Raw genomic sequence first — 20764 nt, 5'->3', positions numbered from 1 at the left:
TCATAAGGAAGGTACTGTCCTGTCTCATAAGGAATGTACTGTCCTGTCTCATAATGAAGGTACTGTCTCATAATGAAGGTACTGTCCTGTCTCATAATGAAGGTACTGTCTCATAATGAAGGTACTGCCCTGTCTCATAATGAAGGTACTGTCTCATAATGAAGGTACTGTCCTGTCTCATAATGAAGGTACTGTCTCATAATGAAGGTACTGTCTCACAATGAAGGTACTGTCCTGTCTGATAATGAAGGTACTGTCTCATAATGAAGGTACTGTCCTGTCTCGTAATGAAGATACAGTCCTGTCTCATAATGAAGGTACTGTCCTGTCTCATAATGAAGGTACTGTCCTGTCTCATAATGAAGGTACTGCCCTGTCTCATAATGAAGGTACTGTCCTGTCTCATAATGAAGGTATTGTCCTGTCTCATAATGAAGGTACTGTCTCATAATGAAGTTACTGTCTCATAATGAAGGCACTATCCTGTCTCATAATGAAGGTACTGTCCTGTCTCATAATGAAGGTACTGTTTCATAATGAAGGTACTGTCTCATAATGAAGGTACTGTCCTGTCTCATAATGAAGGTACTGTCCTGTCTAATAATGAAGGTACTGTCCTGTCTCATAATGAAGGTACTGTCCTGTCTCATAATGAATGTACTGTCCTGTCTCATAATGAAGGTACTGTCTCATAATGAAGGTACTGTCCTGTCTCATAATGAAGGTACTGTCTCATAATGAAGGTACTGTCTCACAATGAAGGTACTGTCCTGTCTCATAATGAAGGTACTGTCTCATAATGAAGGTACTGTCTCACAATGAAGGTACTGTCCTGTCTGATAATGAAGGTACTGTCTCACAATGAAGGTACTGTCCTGTCTGATAATGAAGGTACTGTCTCATAATGAAGGTACTGCCCTGTCTCATAATGAAGGTACTGTCCTGTCTCATAATGAAGGTACTGTCCTGTCTCATAATGAAGATACAGTCCTGTCTCATAATGAAGGTACTGTCCTGTCTCATAATGAAGGTACTGTCCTGTCTCATAATGAAGGTCCTGTCTCATAATGAAGGTACTGTCCTGTCTCATAATGAAGGTACAGTCCTGTCTCATAATGAAGGTACTGTCCTGTCTCATAATGAAGGTACTGTCCTGTCTCATAATGAAGGTACAGTCCTGTCTCATAATGAAGGTACTGTCCTGTCTCATAATGAAGATACTGTCCTGTCTCATAATGAAGGTGCTGTCTCATAATGAAGGTACTGCCCTGTCTCATAATGAAGGTACTGTCCTGTCTCATAATGAAGGTACTGTCCTGTCTCATAATGAAGGTACTGTCCTGTCTCATAATGAAGGTACTGTCCTGTCTCATAATGAAGGTACTGTCCTGTCTCATAATGAAGGTACTGTCCTGTCTCATAATGAAGGTACTGTCCTGTCTCATAATGAAGGTACAGTCCTGTCTCATAATGAAGGTACTGTCCTGTCTCATAATGAAGGTACTGTCCTGTCTCATAATGAAGGTACAGTCCTGTCTCATAATGAAGGTACTGTCCTGTCTCATAATGAAGATACTGTCCTGTCTCATAATGAAGGTGCTGTCTCATAATGAAGGTACTGCCCTGTCTCATAATGAAGGTACTGTCCTGTCTCATAATGAAGGTACTGTCCTGTCTCATAATGAAGGTACTGTCCTGTCTCATAATGAAGGTACTGTCCTGTCTCATAATGAAGGTGCTGTCTCATAATTAAGGTACAGTCTCATAATGAAGGTACTGTCTCATAATGAAGGTACTGTCCTGTCTCATAATGAAGGTACTGTCCTGTCTCATAATGAAGGTACTGTCCTGTCTCAAAAGGAAGGTACTGTCTCATAATGAAGGTACTGTCTCATAATGAAGGTACTATCCTGTCTCACAATGAAGGTACTGTCCTGTCTGATAATGAAGGTACTGTCTCATAATGAAGGTACTGCCCTGTCTCATAATGAAGGTACTGTCCTGTCTCATAATGAAGGTACTGTCCTGTCTCATAATGAAGATACAGTCCTGTCTCATAATGAAGGTACTGTCCTGTCTCATAATGAAGGTACTGTCCTGTCTCATAATGAAGGTCCTGTCTCATAATGAAGGTACTGTCCTGTCTCATAATGAAGGTACAGTCCTGTCTCATAATGAAGGTACTGTCCTGTCTCATAATGAAGGTACTGTCCTGTCTCATAATGAAGGTACAGTCCTGTCTCATAATGAAGGTACTGTCCTGTCTCATAATGAAGATACTGTCCTGTCTCATAATGAAGGTGCTGTCTCATAATGAAGGTACTGCCCTGTCTCATAATGAAGGTACTGTCCTGTCTCATAATGAAGGTACTGTCCTGTCTCATAATGAAGGTACTGTCCTGTCTCATAATGAAGGTACTGTCCTGTCTCATAATGAAGGTACTGTCCTGTCTCATAATGAAGGTACTGTCCTGTCTCATAATGAAGGTACTGTCCTGTCTCATAATGAAGGTACAGTCCTGTCTCATAATGAAGGTACTGTCCTGTCTCATAATGAAGGTACTGTCCTGTCTCATAATGAATGTACTGTCCTGTCTCATAATGAAGGTACTGTCTCATAATGAAGGTACTGTCCTGTCTCATAATGAAGGTACTGTCTCATAATGAAGGTACTGTCTCACAATGAAGGTACTGTCCTGTCTCATAATGAAGGTACTGTCTCATAATGAAGGTACTGTCTCACAATGAAGGTACTGTCCTGTCTGATAATGAAGGTACTGTCTCACAATGAAGGTACTGTCCTGTCTGATAATGAAGGTACTGTCTCATAATGAAGGTACTGCCCTGTCTCATAATGAAGGTACTGTCCTGTCTCATAATGAAGGTACTGTCCTGTCTCATAATGAAGATACAGTCCTGTCTCATAATGAAGGTACTGTCCTGTCTCATAATGAAGGTACTGTCCTGTCTCATAATGAAGGTCCTGTCTCATAATGAAGGTACTGTCCTGTCTCATAATGAAGGTACAGTCCTGTCTCATAATGAAGGTACTGTCCTGTCTCATAATGAAGGTACTGTCCTGTCTCATAATGAAGGTACAGTCCTGTCTCATAATGAAGGTACTGTCCTGTCTCATAATGAAGATACTGTCCTGTCTCATAATGAAGGTGCTGTCTCATAATGAAGGTACTGCCCTGTCTCATAATGAAGGTACTGTCCTGTCTCATAATGAAGGTACTGTCCTGTCTCATAATGAAGGTACTGTCCTGTCTCATAATGAAGGTACTGTCCTGTCTCATAATGAAGGTACTGTCCTGTCTCATAATGAAGGTACTGTCCTGTCTCATAATGAAGGTACTGTCCTGTCTCATAATGAAGGTACAGTCCTGTCTCATAATGAAGGTACTGTCCTGTCTCATAATGAAGGTACTGTCCTGTCTCATAATGAAGGTACAGTCCTGTCTCATAATGAAGGTACTGTCCTGTCTCATAATGAAGGTACTGTCCTGTCTCATAATGAAGGTACTGTCCTGTCTAATAATGAAGGTACTGTCCTGTCTCATAATGAAGGTACTGTCCTGTCTCATAATGAATGTACTGTCCTGTCTCATAATGAAGGTACTGTCTCATAATGAAGGTACTGTCCTGTCTCATAATGAAGGTACTGTCTCATAATGAAGGTACTGTCTCACAATGAAGGTACTGTCCTGTCTCATAATGAAGGTACTGTCTCATAATGAAGGTACTGTCTCACAATGAAGGTACTGTCCTGTCTGATAATGAAGGTACTGTCTCACAATGAAGGTACTGTCCTGTCTGATAATGAAGGTACTGTCTCATAATGAAGGTACTGCCCTGTCTCATAATGAAGGTACTGTCCTGTCTCATAATGAAGGTACTGTCCTGTCTCATAATGAAGATACAGTCCTGTCTCATAATGAAGGTACTGTCCTGTCTCATAATGAAGGTACTGTCCTGTCTCATAATGAAGGTCCTGTCTCATAATGAAGGTACTGTCCTGTCTCATAATGAAGGTACAGTCCTGTCTCATAATGAAGGTACTGTCCTGTCTCATAATGAAGGTACTGTCCTGTCTCATAATGAAGGTACAGTCCTGTCTCATAATGAAGGTACTGTCCTGTCTCATAATGAAGATACTGTCCTGTCTCATAATGAAGGTGCTGTCTCATAATGAAGGTACTGCCCTGTCTCATAATGAAGGTACTGTCCTGTCTCATAATGAAGGTACTGTCCTGTCTCATAATGAAGGTACTGTCCTGTCTCATAATGAAGGTACTGTCCTGTCTCATAATGAAGGTACTGTCCTGTCTCATAATGAAGGTACTGTCCTGTCTCATAATGAAGGTACTGTCCTGTCTCATAATGAAGGTACAGTCCTGTCTCATAATGAAGGTACTGTCCTGTCTCATAATGAAGGTACTGTCCTGTCTCATAATGAAGGTACAGTCCTGTCTCATAATGAAGGTACTGTCCTGTCTCATAATGAAGATACTGTCCTGTCTCATAATGAAGGTGCTGTCTCATAATGAAGGTACTGCCCTGTCTCATAATGAAGGTACTGTCCTGTCTCATAATGAAGGTACTGTCCTGTCTCATAATGAAGGTACTGTCCTGTCTCATAATGAAGGTACTGTCCTGTCTCATAATGAAGGTGCTGTCTCATAATTAAGGTACAGTCTCATAATGAAGGTACTGTCTCATAATGAAGGTACTGTCCTGTCTCATAATGAAGGTACTGTCCTGTCTCATAATGAAGGTACTGTCCTGTCTCAAAAGGAAGGTACTGTCTCATAATGAAGGTACTGTCTCATAATGAAGGTACTATCCTGTCTCACAATGAAGGTACTGTCCTGTCTGATAATGAAGGTACTGTCTCATAATGAAGGTACTGCCCTGTCTCATAATGAAGGTACTGTCCTGTCTCATAATGAAGGTACTGTCCTGTCTCATAATGAAGATACAGTCCTGTCTCATAATGAAGGTACTGTCCTGTCTCATAATGAAGGTACTGTCCTGTCTCATAATAAAGGTCCTGTCTCATAATGAAGGTACTGTCCTGTCTCATAATGAAGGTACAGTCCTGTCTCATAATGAAGGTACTGTCCTGTCTCATAATGAAGGTACTGTCCTGTCTCATAATGAAGGTACAGTCCTGTCTCATAATGAAGGTACTGTCCTGTCTCATAATGAAGATACTGTCCTGTCTCATAATGAAGGTGCTGTCTCATAATGAAGGTACTGCCCTGTCTCATAATGAAGGTACTGTCCTGTCTCATAATGAAGGTACTGTCCTGTCTCATAATGAAGGTACTGTCCTGTCTCATAATGAAGGTACTGTCCTGTCTCATAATGAAGGTACTGTCCTGTCTCATAATGAAGGTACTGTCCTGTCTCATAATGAAGGTACTGTCCTGTCTCATAATGAAGGTACAGTCCTGTCTCATAATGAAGGTACTGTCCTGTCTCATAATGAAGGTACTGTCCTGTCTCATAATGAAGGTACAGTCCTGTCTCATAATGAAGGTACTGTCCTGTCTCATAATGAAGATACTGTCCTGTCTCATAATGAAGGTGCTGTCTCATAATGAAGGTACTGCCCTGTCTCATAATGAAGGTACTGTCCTGTCTCATAATGAAGGTACTGTCCTGTCTCATAATGAAGGTACTGTCCTGTCTCATAATGAAGGTACTGTCCTGTCTCATAATGAAGGTGCTGTCTCATAATTAAGGTACAGTCTCATAATGAAGGTACTGTCTCATAATGAAGGTACTGTCCTGTCTCATAATGAAGGTACTGTCCTGTCTCATAATGAAGGTACTGTCCTGTCTCAAAAGGAAGGTACTGTCTCATAATGAAGGTACTGTCTCATAATGAAGGTACTATCCTGTCTCATAATGAAGGTACTGTCCTGTCTCATAATGAAGGTACTGTCTCATAATGAAGGTACTGTACTGTCTCATAATGAAGGTACTGTCCTGTCTCATAATGAAGGTACTGTCCTGTCTCATAATGAAGGTACTGTCCTGTCTCATAATGAAGGTACTGTCTCATAATTAAGGTACAGTCTCATAATGAAGGTACTGTCTCATAAGGAAGGTACTGTCTTGTCTCATAATGAAGGTACTGTCTCATAATGAAGGTACTGTACTGTCTCATAATGAAGGTACTGTACTGTCTCATAATGAAGGTACTATCTCATAATGAAGGTACTGTCCTGTCTCATAATGAAGGTACTGTCCTGTCTCATAATGAAGGTACTGTCCTGTCTCATAATGAAGGTACTGCCCTGTCTCATAATGAAGGTACTGTCCTGTCTCATAATGAAGGTATTGTCCTGTCTCATAATGAAGGTACTGTCTCATAATGAAGTTACTGTCTCATAATGAAGGCACTATCCTGTCTCATAATGAAGGTACTGTCCTGTCTCATAATGAAGGTACTGTCTCATAATGAAGGTACTGTCTCATAATGAAGGTACTGTCCTGTCTCATAATGAAGGTACTGTCCTGTCTAATAATGAAGGTACTGTCCTGTCTCATAATGAAGGTACTGTCCTGTCTCATAATGAATGTACTGTCCTGTCTCATAATGAAGGTACTGTCTCATAATGAAGGTACAGTCCTGTCCCATAATGAAGGTACTGTCCTGTCTCATAATGAAGGTACTGTCCTGTCTCATAATGAATGTACTGTCCTGTCTCATAATGAAGAAACTGTCCTGTCTCATAATGAAGGTACTGTCTCATAATGAAGGTACTGTCCTGTCTCATAATGAAGGTACTGTCCTGTCTCATAATGAAGGTACTGCCCTGTCTCATAATGAAGGTACTGTCTCATAATGAAGGTACTGTCCTGTCTCATAATGAAGGTACTGTCTCATAATGAAGGTACTGTCTCACAATGAAGGTACTGTCCTGTCTCATAATGAAGGTACTGTCTCATAATGAAGGTACTGTCTCACAATGAAGGTACTGTCCTGTCTGATAATGAAGGTACTGTCTCACAATGAAGGTACTGTCCTGTCTGATAATGAAGGTACTGTCTCGTAATGAAGGTACTGCCCTGTCTCATAATGAAGGTACTGTCCTGTCTCATAATGAAGGTACTGTCCTGTCTCATAATGAAGATACAGTCCTGTCTCATAATGAAGGTACTGTCCTGTCTCATAATGAAGGTACTGTCCTGTCTCATAATGAAGGTACTGTCTCATAATGAAGGTACTGTCTCACAATGAAGGTACTGTCCTGTCTGATAATGAAGGTACTGTCTCACAATGAAGGTACTGTCCTGTCTGATAATGAAGGTACTGTCTCATATTGAAGGTACTGTCCTGTCTCATAATGAAGATACAGTCCTGTCTCATAATGAAGGTACTGTCCTGTCTCATAATGAAGGTACTGCCCTGTCTCATAATGAAGGTACTGCCCTGTCTCATAATGAAGGTACTGTCCTGTCTCATAATGAAGATACAGTCCTGTCTCATAATGAAGGTACTGTCCTGTCTCATAATGAAGGTACTGTCCTGTCTCATAATGAAGGTACTGCCCTGTCTCATAATGAAGGTACTGTCCTGTCTCATAATGAAGGTACTGTCCTGTCTCATAATGAAGGTACTGTCCTGTCTCATAATGAATGTACTGTCCTGTCTCATAATGAAGGTACTGTCTCATAATGAAGTTACAGTCCTGTCTCATAATGAAGGTACTGTCCTGTCCCATAATGAAGGTACTGTCCTGTCTCATAATGAAGGTACTGTCCTGTCTCATAATGAATGTACTGTCCTGTCTCATAATGAAGGTACTGTCCTGTCTCATAATGAAGGTACTGTCTCATAATGAAGGTACTGTCCTGTCTCATAATGAAGGTACTGTCCTGTCTCATAATGAAGGTACTGCCCTGTCTCATAATGAAGGTACTGTCTCATAATGAAGGTACTGTCTCATAATGAAGGTACTGTCTCACAATGAAGGTACTGTCCTGTCTGATAATGAAGGTACTGTCTCATAATGAAGGTACTGTCCTGTATCATAATGAAGATACAGTCCTGTCTCATAATGAAGGTACTGCCCTGTCTCATAATGAAGGTACTGTCCTGTCTCATAATGAAGGTATTGTCCTGTCTCATAATGAAGGTACTGTCTCATAATGAAGGTACTGTCTCATAATGAAGGTACTATCCTGTCTCATAATGAAGGTACTGTCCTGTCTCATAATGAAGGTACTGTCTCATAATGAAGGTACTGTACTGTCTCATAATGAAGGTACTGTCCTGTCTCATAATGAAGGTACTGTCCTGTCTCATAATGAAGGTACTGTCTCATAATTAAGGTACAGTCTCATAATGAAGGTACTGTCTCATAAGGAAGGTACTGTCCTGTCTCATAATGAAGGTACTGTCTCATAATGAAGATACTGTACTGTCTCATAATTAAGGTACTGTACTGTATCATAATGAAGGTACTATCTCATAATGAAGGTACTGTCCTGTCTGATAATGAAGGTACTGTCCTGTCTCATAATGAAGGTACTGTCCTGTCTCATAATGAAGGTACTGTCCTGTCTCATAATGAAGGTACTGTCCTGTCTCATAATGAAGGTACTGTACTGTCTCATAATGAAGGTACTTTACTGTCTCATAATGAAGGTCCTGTCTCATAATGAAGGTACTGTACTGTCTCATAATGAAGGTACTGTATCATAATGAAGGTACTGTCCTGTCTCATAATGAAGGTACTGTCTCATAATGAAGGTACTGTCCTGTCTCATAATGAAGGTACTGTCCTGTCTCATAATGAAGGTACTGTCTCATAATGAAGGTACTGTCCTGTCTCATAATGAAGGTACTGTCCTGTCTCATAATGAAGGTACTGTCTCATAATGAAGGTACTGTCCTGTCTCATAATGAAGGTACTGTCTCATAATGAAGGTACTGTCCTGTCTCATAATGAAGGTACTGTCCTGTCTCATAATGAAGGTACTGTCCTGTCTCATAATGAAGGTACTGTCCTGTCTCATAATGAAGGTACTGTCCTGTCTCATAATGAAGGTACTGTCCTGTCTCATAATGAAGGTACTGTCCTGTCTCATAATGAAGGTACTGTCCTGTCTCACAATGAAGGTACTGTCCTGTCTGATAATGAAGGTACTGTCTCATAATGAAGGTACTGTCCTGTCTCATAATGAAGGTACTGTCCTGTCTCATAATGAAGGTACTGTCCTGTCTCATAATGAAGGTACTGTACTGTCTCATAATGAAGGTACTTTACTGTCTCATAATGAAGGTCCTGTCTCATAATGAAGGTACTGTACTGTCTCATAATGAAGGTACTGTATCATAATGAAGGTACTGTCCTGTCTCATAATGAAGGTACTGTCCTGTCTCATAATGAAGGTACTGTCTCATAATGAAGGTACTGTCCTGTCTCATAATGAAGGTACTGTCCTGTCTCATAATGAAGGTACTGTCTCATAATGAAGGTACTGTCCTGTCTCATAATGAAGGTACTGTCTCATAATGAAGGTACTGTCCTGTCTCATAATGAAGGTACTGTCCTGTCTCATAATGAAGGTACTGTACTGTGTTATAATGGTGGAAATGCTGGAATCCTGTCTGTTTCTCTCCCTTGAGACTATCGCCCATGGAGATGGTCTATATAATGCCCCTCTGTGTTTAAACTCTGCTTAGGAGGACATATTTGCTTTTAGGATACTGCCAATCTATATTGAAGACACAGAGGCTCTGCTTAGCAGGTTGGCAGCAGCTGTCTACATGGTCTGGATCCCAAACTAATTGACTGGATACAGGAGGTAATTGGCTGCATCTCAAATCACACCCTATGCCCTATGGAACGGATCGCCATTGGTCTGTGTCTCAAATCACACCCTATGCCCTAGGGAACAGGGCGCCATCTCAACTCACACCCTATGCCCTAGGGAACGGGGCGCCATCTCAAATCACACCCTATGCCCTAGGGAACGGGGCGCCATTGGTCTGTGTCTCAAATCACACCCTATGCCCTAGGGAACGGGGCGCCATCTCAACTCACACCCTATGCTCTAGGGAACGGGGCGCCATCTCAAATCACACCCTATGCCCTAGGGAACGGGGCGCCATTGGTCTGTGTCTCAAATCACACCCTATGCCCTAGGGAACGGGGCGCCATCTCAACTCACACCCTATGCCCTAGGGAACGGGGCGCCATTGGAGAAGCTGACAATATGCTGTTCTTGTACATGACTTGAGAGAATATAAGAGAACCACAATGATGTCATATTTTTTGCTTTTTATTTGTCCTCGACACTGTTAAAAATCCCTCATGTTTGCGCTGTTCAAGCACTTGTATATAATCTATGTCTAAGGTTTAAATTGTATTTGACAAGTTAAAAGACATTTGTCCCTTGTTGTCTTCTATCTCGTCCACCAGCTGCCAGTTGAACCTGGGGACACGGTTCATCTTATACTGCCTACTGTGTGATGTATTCGTGTCACTCTAAACTGAATGTAGATTTTATACTACTGAATTCAACATTTCAAAACCTCTTCTCTTCTCGGATTTGAAAAGTAGATAGGGAGTTGTTGTGTTTGTGAATAAAACAGTTTACCCTTCAATTGTAATTTAATCCCACAAATCAATTAATTTGTCATCTTATAAAAAGTTTAAAGTATCTGTTTGCCCAAAAAATACTAACCACAAACATCAATCACTTTCCTGAACTCAAACCTTCACCCACTTTAATCAGCATCATGAACTGCGTTGATAGAGGCTCTGGTAAGATCAGTCATCCACAACAGTAGGTGGCGTAGTAACAGAAGACACCGGAAACACGGTTCTTCTTCTCCGCCCTTGACCTCCCTGCTCATATGACGACACATCAACACAATAACATTTGACATTGGTGTTGTGGACTTTGCTTCAGAATAACATTATTGGAAATGAGAGAATAAAACGACCAAAAGATGAATACGGCTCTGAGACACTGGAAGGAGGCCGCGACGGTCATACTAGCTGCTGGTACGAGACATAAACTCCCTGTAGATAGTTTGACAAGGTGTGTTGATAAAGGCACCTCTGCACCTGCGATCAGTGAGCACTCCAACTTGCCTGACAGGTTAGCCTTCGACTATGAAGTGTTGTTGTTGAAACGAAGCGGTACGAGTGGTTTCATGCCGAATGCTTATGTCTTTCCCGGTGGTCTGGTGGATCCGTCAGATTTCTCAAGTGAATGGCTTGATCTTTTTCAATCTTTTCTGCGCTCACCGAATTTTGGACTGGGATTTGTGAAACAGCCGCCGGAGACGAGACCTCCCATCTTCGCCACTGACAGGAAGAAACTGGGTTCTCTCGTTCCAGGTGACGTCGCATTTAGAATCTGTGCAGTGAGGGAAACGTTCGAGGAGTCCGGTGTACTTCTAGTCGTGTCAAAAGAGGAAGAGAGTACTTTATTTAACAGCATCGAGAACAACCGATACAGTCAACCCGAATTAACCAGAATACCTGATCTCTGTGACAAGAGTGAATTGGCTAAATGGAGAGTGCTGGTAAACGAGAACCCTTCTAACTTCATCAGAATGTGCAGGGAGCTGGAGTGTCTACCTAACATCTGGGCTCTGCATGAATGGGGTAACTGGCTGACCCCTACTGGTGTGTATGCGAAACAGCGGAGGTACGACACGGCCTTCTACATGTGCTGCTTGCAAGAAACACCACCTCACACCCTACAAGACGAGAAGGAAATTGTGCACTTTAAGGTGATACCATAGCTTAGTAAGGTGAACGTGTATTTTATTGTTGTGTTCAAAGGTTTAAGTGACTATATTCATTCATGATGTCTTTATCAGTTCATAATATTGTTGTAAACTGTTCATTTGATCTTAGTCTAACCTAAACCCCTCTCTCTCCTCCCCTCTCTCTCCTCCATTCTCTCTCTCCTCCATTCTCCCTCTCTCTCCTTCCCTCTCTCTCTCCTCCATTCTCCCTCTCTCTCCTTCCATTTCTCTCTCCTCTCTCTCCCTCTCTCCTTCTCTCTCTCTCTCCTCCCCTCTCCCTCTCTCTCTCCTCCCCTCTCCCTCTCTCTCTCCTCCCCTCTCCCGCTCTCTGTCCTCCCCTCTCCCTCTCTCTCTCCTCCCCTCTCTCCCCTCTCCCTCTCTCTCTCCTCCCCTCTCCCGCTCTCTCTCCTCCCCTCTCCCGCTCTCTCTCCTCCCCTCTCCCGCTCTCTCTCCTCCCCTCTCCCCCCTCTCCCGCTCTCTCTCCTCCCCTCTCCCCCTCTCCCTCTCTCTCTCTCTCCTCCCCTCTCCCCCTCTCCCGCTCTCTCTCCTCCCCTCTCCCTCTCGTCTCCCCTCTCCACTCTCCCTCTCTCTCTCCTCCTCTCTCTCCCCTCTCCCTCTCTCTCTCCTCCCCTCTCTCCCCTCTCCCCCTCTCCCCCCTCTCCCTCTCTCTCCTCCCCTCTCCCTCTCTCTCTCGTCCCCTCTCCCCCCTCCCCTCTCTCCCCTCTCCCTCTCTCTCCTCCCCTCTCCCTCTCCTCCCCTCTCCCCCCTCTCCCTCTCTCTCTCCTCCCCTCTCTCCCCTCTCCCTCTCTCTCGTCTCCCCTCTCCCTCTCGTCTCTCGTCTCCCCTCTCCACTCTCCCTCTCTCTCTCCTCCCCTCTCTCCCCTCTCCCTCTCTCTCGTCTCCCCTCTCATCTCTCGTCTCCCCTCTCCACTCTCCCTCTCTCTCTCCTCCCCTCTCCCCCCTCTCCCTCTCTCTCTCCTCCCCTCTCCCTCTCTCTCTCCTCCCCTCACCCTCTCTCTCTCCTCCCCTCTCCCTCTCGTCTCCCCTCTCTCAGTGGTCCACCCCCCCAGGGATCCTCCACAGTTACCAGGCCAGAGAGATGTGGATAGCCCCTCCACAGTTCTATGATCTCAGCCGTATGTGCCGGTTCCCCTCCCTGCAGAACCTCCACAGCTTTTCCAGACAGAGAGCTTCAGAGGGCTGTGAACAGTGGCTCCCTGTCCGCATGGTGTCAGACAGCTACTACATATCACTCCTCCCAGGTTAGTGTTTACATGAAGGGTCTGATTACTACATATCACTCCTCCCAGGTTAGAGTTTACATGAAGGGTCTGATTACTACATATCACTCCTCCCAGGTTAGAGTTTACATGAAGGGTCTGATTACTACATATCACTCCTCCCAGGTTAGAGTTTACATGAAGGGTCTGATTACTACATATCACTCCTCCCAGGTTAGAGTTTATATTTACATGAAGGGTCTGATTACTACATATCACTCCTCCCAGGTTAGAGTTTACATGAAGGGTCTGATTACTACATATCACTCCTCCCAGGTTAGAGTTTACATGAAGGGTCTGGTTACTACATATCACTCCTCCCAGGTTAGAGTTTACATGAAGGGTCTGATTACTACATATCACTCCTCCCAGGTTAGAGTTTATATGAAGGGTCTGATTACTACATATCACTCCTCCCAGGTTAGAGTTTACATGAAGGGTCTGATTACTACATATCACTCCTCCCAGGTTAGAGTTTATATTTACATGAAGGGTCTGATTACTACATATCACTCCTCCCAGGTTAGAGTTTCCATGAAGGGCCTGATTACTACATATCACTCCTCCCAGGTTAGAGTTTATATTTATATGAAGGGTCTGATTACTACATATCACTCCTCCCAGGTTAGAGTTTCCATGAAGGGCCTGATTACTACATATCACTCCTCCCAGGTTAGAGTTTACATGAAGGGCCTGATTACTACATATCACTCCTCCCAGGTTAGAGTTTACATGAAGGGTCTGATTACTACATATCACTCCTCCCAGGTTAGAGTTTATATTTACATGAAGGGTCTGGTTACTACATATCACTCCTCCCAGGTTAGAGTTTATATTTACATGAAGGGTCTGGTTACTACATATCACTCCTCCCAGGTTAGAGTTTACATGAAGGGTCTGGTTACTACATATCACTCCTCCCAGGTTAGAGTTTACATGAAGGGTCTGATTACTACATATCACTCCTCCCAGGTTAGAGTTTATATTTACATGAAGGGTCTGATTACTACATATCACTCCTCCCAGGTTAGAGTAAACATTTACTTAATTCAGAGCGTTGTCAGATTGTCCATTCGTGAATTCAGGGCCTTCCGCTCTCAGAGAGTTCAGAGCGCACATTGGACGCTCTGGCCGAGGAGTAGGGTTGAACCGAGCGTTCTGACCTAACAGCAGTCAAGTCCCCAAGCTAACTGGCTATCTTTGGCTTGCTTGCTAGCATCTTCCAGACACAAATGAGAGAACACCTCACTCTGACCATTTTACTGGCCCTGGCAGAGCTGGTTAGGCAGTTTTCATGTTATCCAGAGCATTGGTGACTGCAACTGTGCTGCTGGCAACAAATTAATTACGATTTTCTTTCCAACGTGCCCTTTATCAGTCATCTAGTGCCCTTTATCCACGTCATCTAGTGCCCTTTATCAGTCATCTAGTGCCCTTTATCCACGTCATCTAGTGCCCTTTATCAGTCATCTAGTGCCCTTTATCAGTCATCTAGTGCCCTTTATCCACGTCATCTAGTGCCCTTTATCAGTCATCTAGTGCCCTTTATCAGTCATCTAGTGCCCTTTATCAGTCATCTAGTACCCTTTATCAGTCATCTAGTGCCCTTTATCCACATCATCTAGTGCCCTTTATCCACGTCATCTATTGCCCTTTATCCACGTCATCTAGTGCCCTTTATCAGTCATCTAGTGCCCTTTATCCACGTCATCTAGTGCCCTTTATCCACGTCATCTAGTGCCCTTTATCCACGTCATCTAGTGCCCTTTATCAGTCATCTAGTGCCCTTTATCCACGTCATCTAGTGCCCTTTATCCATGTCATCTAGTGCCCTTTATCCACGTCATCTAGTGCCCTTTATCCACGTCATCTAGTGCCCTTTATCAGTCATCTAGTGCCCTTTATCAGTCATCTAGTGCCCTTTATCCACGTCATCTAGTGCCCTTCATCAGTCATCTAGTGCCCTTTATCAGTCATCTAGTGCCCTTTATCCACGTCATCTAGTGCCCTTTATCAGTCATCTAGTGCCCTTTATCCACGTCATCTAGTACCCTTTATCCACGTCATCTAGTGCCCTTTATCAGTCATCTAGTGCCCTTTATCCACGTCATCTAGTGCCCTTTATCCACTTCATCTAGTGCCCTTTATCAGTCATCTAGTGCCCTTTATCCACATCATCTAGTGCCCTTTATCCACGTCATCTAGTACCCTTTATCCACGTCATCTAGTGCCCTTTATCAGTCATCTAGTGCCCTTTATCAGTCATCTAGTGCCCTTTATCAGTCATCTAGTGCCCTTTATCAGTCATCTAGTGCCCTTTATCAGTCATCTAGTGCCCTTTATCCACGTCATCTAGTGCCCTTTATCCACGTCATCTAGTGCCCTTCATCAGTCATCTAGTGCCCTTTATCCACGTCATCTAGTGCCCTTTATCAGTCATCTAGTGCCCTTTATCCACGTCATCTAGTGCCCTTTATCAGTCATCTAGTGCCCTTTATCAGTCATCTAGTGCCCTTTATCAGTCATCTAGTGCCCTTTATCAGTCATCTAGTGCCCTTTATCCACGTCATCTAGTGCCCTTTTCCACGTCATCTAGTGCCCTTTATCAGTCATCTAGTGCCCTTTATCAGTCATCTAGTGCCCTTTATCAGTCATCTAGTGCCCTTTATCAGTCATCTAGTGCCCTTTATCAGTCATCTAGTGCCCTTTATCCACGTCATCTAGTGCCCTTCATCAGTCATCTAGTGCCCTTTATCCACGTCATCTAGTGCCCTTTATCAGTCATCTAGTGCCCTTTATCCACGTCATCTAGTGCCCTTTATCCACGTCATCTAGTGCCCTTTATCAGTCATCTAGTGCCCTTTATCAGTCATCTAGTTCCCTTTATCAGTCATCTAGTGCCCTTTATCCACGTCATCTAGTGCCCTTTTCCACGTCATCTAGTGCCCTTTATCAGTCATCTAGTGCCCTTTATCAGTCATCTAGTGCCCTTTATCAGTCATCTAGTGCCCTTTATCCACGTCATCTAGTGCCCTTCATCAGTCATCTAGTGCCCTTTATCCACGTCATCTAGTGCCCTTCATCAGTCATCTAGTGCCCTTTATCCACGTCATCTAGTGCCCTTTATCCACGTCATCTAGTGCCCTTTATCCACGTCATCTAGTGCCCTTTATCAGTCATCTAGTGCCCTTTATCCACGTCATCTAGTGCCCTTTATCCGCGTCATCTAGTGCCCTTTATCCACGTTATCTAGTACCCTTTATCAGTCATCTAGTGCCCTTTATCCACGTCATCTAGTGCCCTTTATCCACATCATCTAGTACCCTTTATCAGTCATCTAGTGCCCTTTATCCACGTCATCTAGTACCCTTTATCAGTCATCTAGTGCCCTTTATCCACGTCATCTAGTACCCTTTATCAGTCATCTAGTGCCCTTTATCCACGTCATCTAGTGCCCTTCATCAGTCATCTAGTGCCCTTTATCCACGTCATCTAGTGCCCTTTATCCACGTCATCTAGTGCCCTTTATCCATGTCATCTAGTGCCCTTTATCAGTCATCTAGTGCCCTTTATCCACGTCATCTAGTGCCCTTTATCCACGTCATCTAGTGCCCTTTATCAGTCATCTAGTGCCCTTTATCCACGTCATCTAGTGCCCTTTATCAGTCATCTAGTGCCCTTTATCAGTCATCTAGTGCCCTTTATCCACGTCATCTAGTGCCCTTTATCAGTCATCTAGTGCCCTTTATCCACGTCATCTAGTACCCTTTATCCACGTCTTCTAGTGCCCTTTATCCACGTCATCTAGTGCCATTTATCAGTCATCTAGTGCCCTTTATCCACGTCATCTAGTGCCCTTTATCCACGTCATCTAGTGCCCTTTATCCACGTCATCTAGTGCCCTTTATCAGTCATCTAGTGCCCTTTATCCACGTCATCTAGTGCCCTTTATCAGTCATCTAGTGCCCTTTATCCACATCATCTAGTGCCCTTTATCCACGTCATCTAGTACCCTTTATCCACGTCATCTAGTGCCCTTTATCCACGTCATCTAGTGCCCTTCATCAGTCATCTAGTACCCTTTATCAGTCATCTAGTGCCCTTTATCCACGTCATCTAGTGCCCTTTATCCACATCATCTAGTACCCTTTATCAGTCATCTAGTGCCCTTTATCCACGTCATCTAGTACCCTTTATCAGTCATCTAGTGCCCTTTATCCACGTCATCTAGTACCCTTTATCAGTCATCTAGTGCCCTTTATCCACGTCATCTAGTGCCCTTCATCAGTCATCTAGTGCCCTTTATCCACGTCATCTAGTGCCCTTTATCCACGTCATCTAGTGCCCTTTATCCATGTCATCTAGTGCCCTTTATCAGTCATCTAGTGCCCTTTATCCACGTCATCTAGTGCCCTTTATCCACGTCATCTAGTGCCCTTTATCAGTCATCTAGTGCCCTTTATCCACGTCATCTAGTGCCCTTTATCAGTCATCTAGTGCCCTTTATCAGTCATCTAGTGCCCTTTATCCACGTCATCTAGTGCCCTTTATCAGTCATCTAGTGCCCTTTATCCACATCATCTAGTGCCCTTTATCCACGTCATCTAGTACCCTTTATCCACGTCATCTAGTGCCCTTTATCCACGTCATCTAGTGCCCTTCATCAGTCATCTAGTACCCTTTATCAGTCATCTAGTGCCCTTTATCCACGTCATCTAGTGCCCTTTATCCACATCATCTAGTACCCTTTATCAGTCATCTAGTGCCCTTTATCCACGTCATCTAGTACCCTTTATCAGTCATCTAGTGCCCTTTATCCACGTCATCTAGTACCCTTTATCAGTCATCTAGTGCCCTTTATCCACGTCATCTAGTGCCCTTCATCAGTCATCTAGTGCCCTTTATCCACGTCATCTAGTGCCCTTTATCCACGTCATCTAGTGCCCTTTATCCATGTCATCTAGTGCCCTTTATCAGTCATCTAGTGCCCTTTATCCACGTCATCTAGTGCCCTTTATCCACGTCATCTAGTGCCCTTTATCAGTCATCTAGTGCCCTTTATCCACGTCATCTAGTGCCCTTTATCAGTCATCTAGTGCCCTTTATCAGTCATCTAGTGCCCTTTATCCACGTCATCTAGTGCCCTTTATCAGTCATCTAGTGCCCTTTATCCACGTCATCTAGTACCCTTTATCCACGTCTTCTAGTGCCCTTTATCCACGTCATCTAGTGCCCTTTATCAGTCATCTAGTGCCCTTTATCCACGTCATCTAGTGCCCTTTATCCACGTCATCTAGTGCCCTTTATCCACGTCATCTAGTGCCCTTTATCAGTCATCTAGTGCCCTTTATCCACGTCATCTAGTGCCCTTTATCAGTCATCTAGTGCCCTTTATCCACATCATCTAGTGCCCTTTATCCACGTCATCTAGTACCCTTTATCCACGTCATCTAGTGCCCTTTATCCACGTCATCTAGTGCCCTTCATCAGTCATCTAGTGCCCTTTATCAGTCATCTAGTGCCCTTTATCAGTCATCTAGTGCCCTTTATCCACGTCATCTAGTGCCCTTTATCCACGTCATCTAGTGCCCTTCATCAGTCATCTAGTGCCCTTTATCAGTCATCTAGTGCCCTTTATCAGTCATCTAGTGCCCTTTATCCACGTCATCTAGTGCCCTTTATCCACGTCATCAGGTGCCCTTTATGCACGTCATCTAGTGCCCTTTATCCACGTCATCTAGTGCCCTTTATCCACGTCATCTAGTGCCCTTTATCCACGTCATCAGGTGCCCTTTATCCACGTCATCTAGTGCCCTTTATCAGTCATCTAGTGCCCTTTATCCACGTCATCTAGTGCCCTTTATCAGTCATCTAGTGCCCTTTATCCACGTCATCTAGTGCCCTTTATCTACGTCATCTAGTGCCCTTTATCAGTCATCTAGTGCCCTTTATCAGTCATCTAGTGCCCTTTATCCACGTCATCTAGTGCCCTTTATCCACGTCATCTAGTGCCCTTTATGACTGATCTAGTGCCCTTTATCCACTTCATCTAGTGCCCTTCATCCACTTCATCTAGTGCCCTTTATCAGTCATCTAGTGCCCTTTATCAGTCATCTAGTGCCCTTTATCCACGTCATCTAGTGCCCTTTATCCACGTCATCTAGTGCCCTTTATCAGTCATCTAGTGCCCTTTATCCACGTCATCTAGTGCCCTTTATCAGTCATCTAGTGCCCTTTATCCACGTCATCTAGTGCCCTTTATCCACGTCATCTAGTGCCCTTTATCCACGTCATCTAGTGCCCTTTATCCACGTCATCTAGTGCCCTTTATCCACGTCATCTAGTGCCCTTTATCAGTCATCTAGTGCCCTTTATCCACGTCATCTAGTGCCCTTTATCCACGTCATCTAGTGCCCTTTATCCACGTCATCTAGTGCCCTTTATCCACGTCATCTAGTGCCCTTTATCCACGTCATCTAGTGCCCTTTATCAGTCATCTAGTGCCCTTTATCCACGTCATCTAGTGCCCTTTATCAGTCATCTAGTGCCCTTTATCCACGTCATCTAGTGCCCTTTATCCACGTTATCTAGTGCCCTTTATCAGTCATCTAGTGCCCTTTATCAGTCATCTAGTGCCCTTTTGACTTCATGGAGAGAGATTTGGACTCCAAGCCGGTTTCCTCAGTTGAGAGAAAAGGAGATCTTTAGGTTTTTGAGTTGTTGTTTTGTTTGTTATATTATTCTCCCAGGGAGGTTGTTTTCTTCTCATGTTGAAGTCAAAACTGTCAATCTGATTTGATATGGTTACTGCCAGATGATCGTTTAACGTGTGTCTCCGCGTCTCCTCCTCTTACCAGGTGACGAGATGTACCCAGAGGAGGGGTCATGTCAGATGGATGTGACCCTGAACACAGACCAGAGCCTTAATGAGCTCCATCAGGGCTGCTCAGCACTGCACCGTATCGTAGCCTTGGACCCCTACACCGCTGCTGCTGTCGTCACCATCACACCCAAATACAACCACCTGCTGCCCTTCACACGGTCCAGCCTGAGACCCGGCACCAGCAGTCAGCTCTGAGAGACGGGTTGACACTCAAACGGCACCCTATTCCCAATGACCTTTCAGCAGAGATACACAAACTACTGGTCCACAGTCGTGCACTATATATAGGGAATAGGGTGCCATAGAGCTCTGGTCTAAAGTAGTGCACTATATAGGATGTCATAGCTCTCTGGTCTAAAGTAGTGCACTATATAGGGTGTCATAGGTCTCTGGTCTAAAGTAGTGCACTATATAGGGAATAGGGTGCCATTTGTGATGTGACCCATGTTTTGTGCTGTACAGGCCTGCTGCTAAGGTGCTGCTGCTGGTTTTGGACGGTTTAGGCCGTCATTGTAAATAAGAATTTGTTCTTAACTGACTTACCTAGTTAAACTAAGGTTAACTAAAAAAATGTATTAAATTCTGGAACAATGGAAATTGATCTTGTTTTCAAATACCTCTCAATGTTTTATTTCTGTACAGATTTATTTAATCAGTGTGTTTTGTATGAACCATTCATTAGAACTATCACACCATTAACCACTGAGTCTACAAAACATTAAGAACACCTGCCCTTTCCATGACCGACTGACCAAGCATTGGAGTCAACGTGGACCAGCATCCCTGTGGAACGCTCTTGACACAATTCCAGTC

The 20764-nt window shown here is 43.8% G+C and overlaps 1 protein-coding gene across 2 annotated transcripts; it reads left to right on the top strand.

Annotated features, from left to right (window-relative positions):
• Positions 1–10841: 10841 nt before the first annotated feature.
• LOC110510392 (nucleoside diphosphate-linked moiety X motif 19) lies at positions 10842–20544 on the top strand. 2 transcript variants are annotated; one of them, XR_005052359.1, is made up of 4 exons: positions 10842–11770; positions 12843–13050; positions 19926–20233; positions 20323–20544. XR_005052359.1 is itself a non-coding variant. In XM_036981662.1 (3 exons), exons 1-3 carry the CDS (start codon positions 10979–10981, stop codon positions 20144–20146), a joined length of 1221 nt encoding a protein of 406 aa, XP_036837557.1. In that variant the 5' UTR covers positions 10842–10978; the 3' UTR covers positions 20147–20544. The 2 variants fall into 2 exon arrangements, 1 of the variants encoding a protein (XP_036837557.1); XM_036981662.1 differs by having other exon boundaries at positions 19926–20544.
• Positions 20545–20764: the final 220 nt, after the last annotated feature.

Source organism: Oncorhynchus mykiss, chromosome 6 (genome assembly GCF_013265735.2).
Source record: "Oncorhynchus mykiss isolate Arlee chromosome 6, USDA_OmykA_1.1, whole genome shotgun sequence".
Taxonomy (NCBI): Eukaryota; Metazoa; Chordata; class Actinopteri; order Salmoniformes; family Salmonidae; genus Oncorhynchus; species Oncorhynchus mykiss.
The sequence above is the reverse complement of the archived record's forward strand: the minus strand, read 5'-3'. Positions and strand labels throughout refer to the sequence as shown.

What these genes read in the sequence shown, in the direction of transcription:
- LOC110510392 (XM_036981662.1), top strand. Translation starts at nt 10,979, where the DNA reads ATGAATACGGCTCTGAGACACTGGAAGGAGGCCGCGACGGTCATACTA. An exon ending in AGGAAATTGTGCACTTTAAG is followed by an intron (nt 11,771 to 12,842) that starts GTGATACCATAG and finishes CCCCTCTCTCAG; the next exon opens with TGGTCCACCCCCCCAGGGAT. An exon ending in CTACATATCACTCCTCCCAG is followed by an intron (nt 13,051 to 19,925) that starts GTTAGTGTTTAC and finishes TCCTCTTACCAG; the next exon opens with GTGACGAGATGTACCCAGAG.